This window comes from Chaetura pelagica, unplaced genomic scaffold (assembly GCF_000747805.2).
Source record: "Chaetura pelagica isolate M959 unplaced genomic scaffold, ChaPel_1.0 scaffold1295, whole genome shotgun sequence".
Lineage (NCBI taxonomy): Eukaryota > Metazoa > Chordata > Aves > Apodiformes > Apodidae > Chaetura > Chaetura pelagica.
The window spans coordinates 18,929-20,483 of NW_009953193.1; the positions used below are offsets into that span (position 1 = coordinate 18,929).

The following is a 1,555-nucleotide window of genomic DNA, read 5'->3' on the forward strand; positions in this document are numbered from 1 at the left end:
CCCCTCCCCTTGTCCGCCAGCCCCTTCCCCTTGTCCTCCAGTCCCTTCCCCTTGTCCTCCAGCCCCTTCCCCTTGTCCTCCAGCCCCTTTCCCAGCTCCATTGCCCTTCTCTGGACTTTCTCCAGCCCTTCAAAATCTTTCCTGTAGAAAGACAACCCTGGGGCTGTTCCCTCCCAAGGATGGATGAAGGAGCAGGCTGGGGGAGGCCAAGCCCACACCTTGGCCACTGAGGAGGAGGAGGAACCTCACCTGCAGAGTGGTAGAGTGGGAGGCAGTTGTAGATCACGTCGTCTGGGCGCATCCTGTAGGCGTAGTAACCAAAGGCAGCGATTCGATAGTACCTGGAGAGGGACAGGAGAGACCCTGGAGAACCTTCCAGTGCCTGAAGGGGCTCCAGGAAAGCTGGGGAGGGACTTGGGCCAAGGGCAGGAGTGATGGGACCAGGGGGGATGGCTTGAAACTGGCAGAAAGGACTGGAGGTTGGACCCGAGGAGGAAATTCTTGTCTGGGAGGGTGGGGAGAGCCTGGGCCAGGGAAGCTGTGGCTGCTCCATCCCTGGAAGTGTCCAAGGGCAGGTTGGATGGGGCTTGGAGAAATCTGGGCTGCTGGGAGGTGTCCCTGCTCATGGTGGGGTTGGATCTGGATGGTCTTCAAGGTGGGAAACCCAAACCATCCCATGATCCTAGGCCAGGGGGAAAAGCTGTGGCCTTCCTTGAGGTGGGACACACCTGGAGGGGAAGCCCCTCACCTGCTGTGCACCACGATGGCAGCTTTGGGCATCCCAGTGGTTCCCGAGGTGTAGATGTAGAAGAGTCGATCTGGGAGGATGGAAAAGTGAGGTCAGGGAGTTCCCAAAGCCCTGAGAACATCTGAGAACATCTCCAGAGGGTTGGAGCTCCCTCTTTTGGGAACTTGGTTAAGCAAAGTTGGGAAGACTCAAAGAGAAGCTTCACTGAGAGCACGTGGGGACCAGAACCTCATTTTTTGCTCCATTTTCCCCTCATTTCTCCCATTTTAAACCCAAACAGTGTCCATTTAACCCCTCCAGCCTCCTCAGCCTTCTCCTTTTCCCATCACCTCCCACCCGCCACACCAAGAAATGACAATTTTGGTTAAAAATGATGAAATTTACCATCTAAACCCTTGACCAAGTTCTGAGTTGGGGGTGACTTGGACGTGGTGCTCAGCAGAGGATCCAGGTGCCTGGTGTCCACAGGGACAACTTCAGGGTTGTAGTCACCAGAGCAGAACTTGACCATGTTCTTCCCCAACATCCCGTTCACCTCAGCAATTGCTGGAAGACAAAGGAAAGAAGAATGTGGAAAATGTCCCATCAGGCACCCAAAAAAGTCCCTGTGGTGGAAGAACCTGGTGGTGCTTTATGACACTGGAGGAGGTCCCCGTGGGACTGAAGACCAGGTTGCTCCAAGTTCCATCCAACCTGCCCTTGGACACTTCCATCATTCACAACTTCTCTAGGAAACCTCTTCCAGGGTCTCCCCACCCTCAGAGTGAAGACCTTCATGGAATGGTTTGGGTTGGAGGGACCTTAAAG

General features: G+C 55.0%; 1 protein-coding gene across 1 annotated transcript in view; it reads right to left on the reverse strand.

Moving 5' to 3' along the window:
- The window catches only part of LOC104388484 (long-chain fatty acid transport protein 1-like), a gene marked incomplete at both ends in the record, with an annotated part of 22,481 nt that overhangs the window by 18,584 nt on the left and 2,342 nt on the right, over positions 1–1,555 (reverse strand). Inside the window, 3 exons of the mRNA XM_009997357.1 lie at positions 250–341; positions 749–818; positions 1,133–1,294. Coding sequence (XP_009995659.1) covers positions 250–341; positions 749–818; positions 1,133–1,294 — 324 coding nt within the window. The remainder of the gene's footprint in view (positions 1–249; positions 342–748; positions 819–1,132; positions 1,295–1,555) is intronic.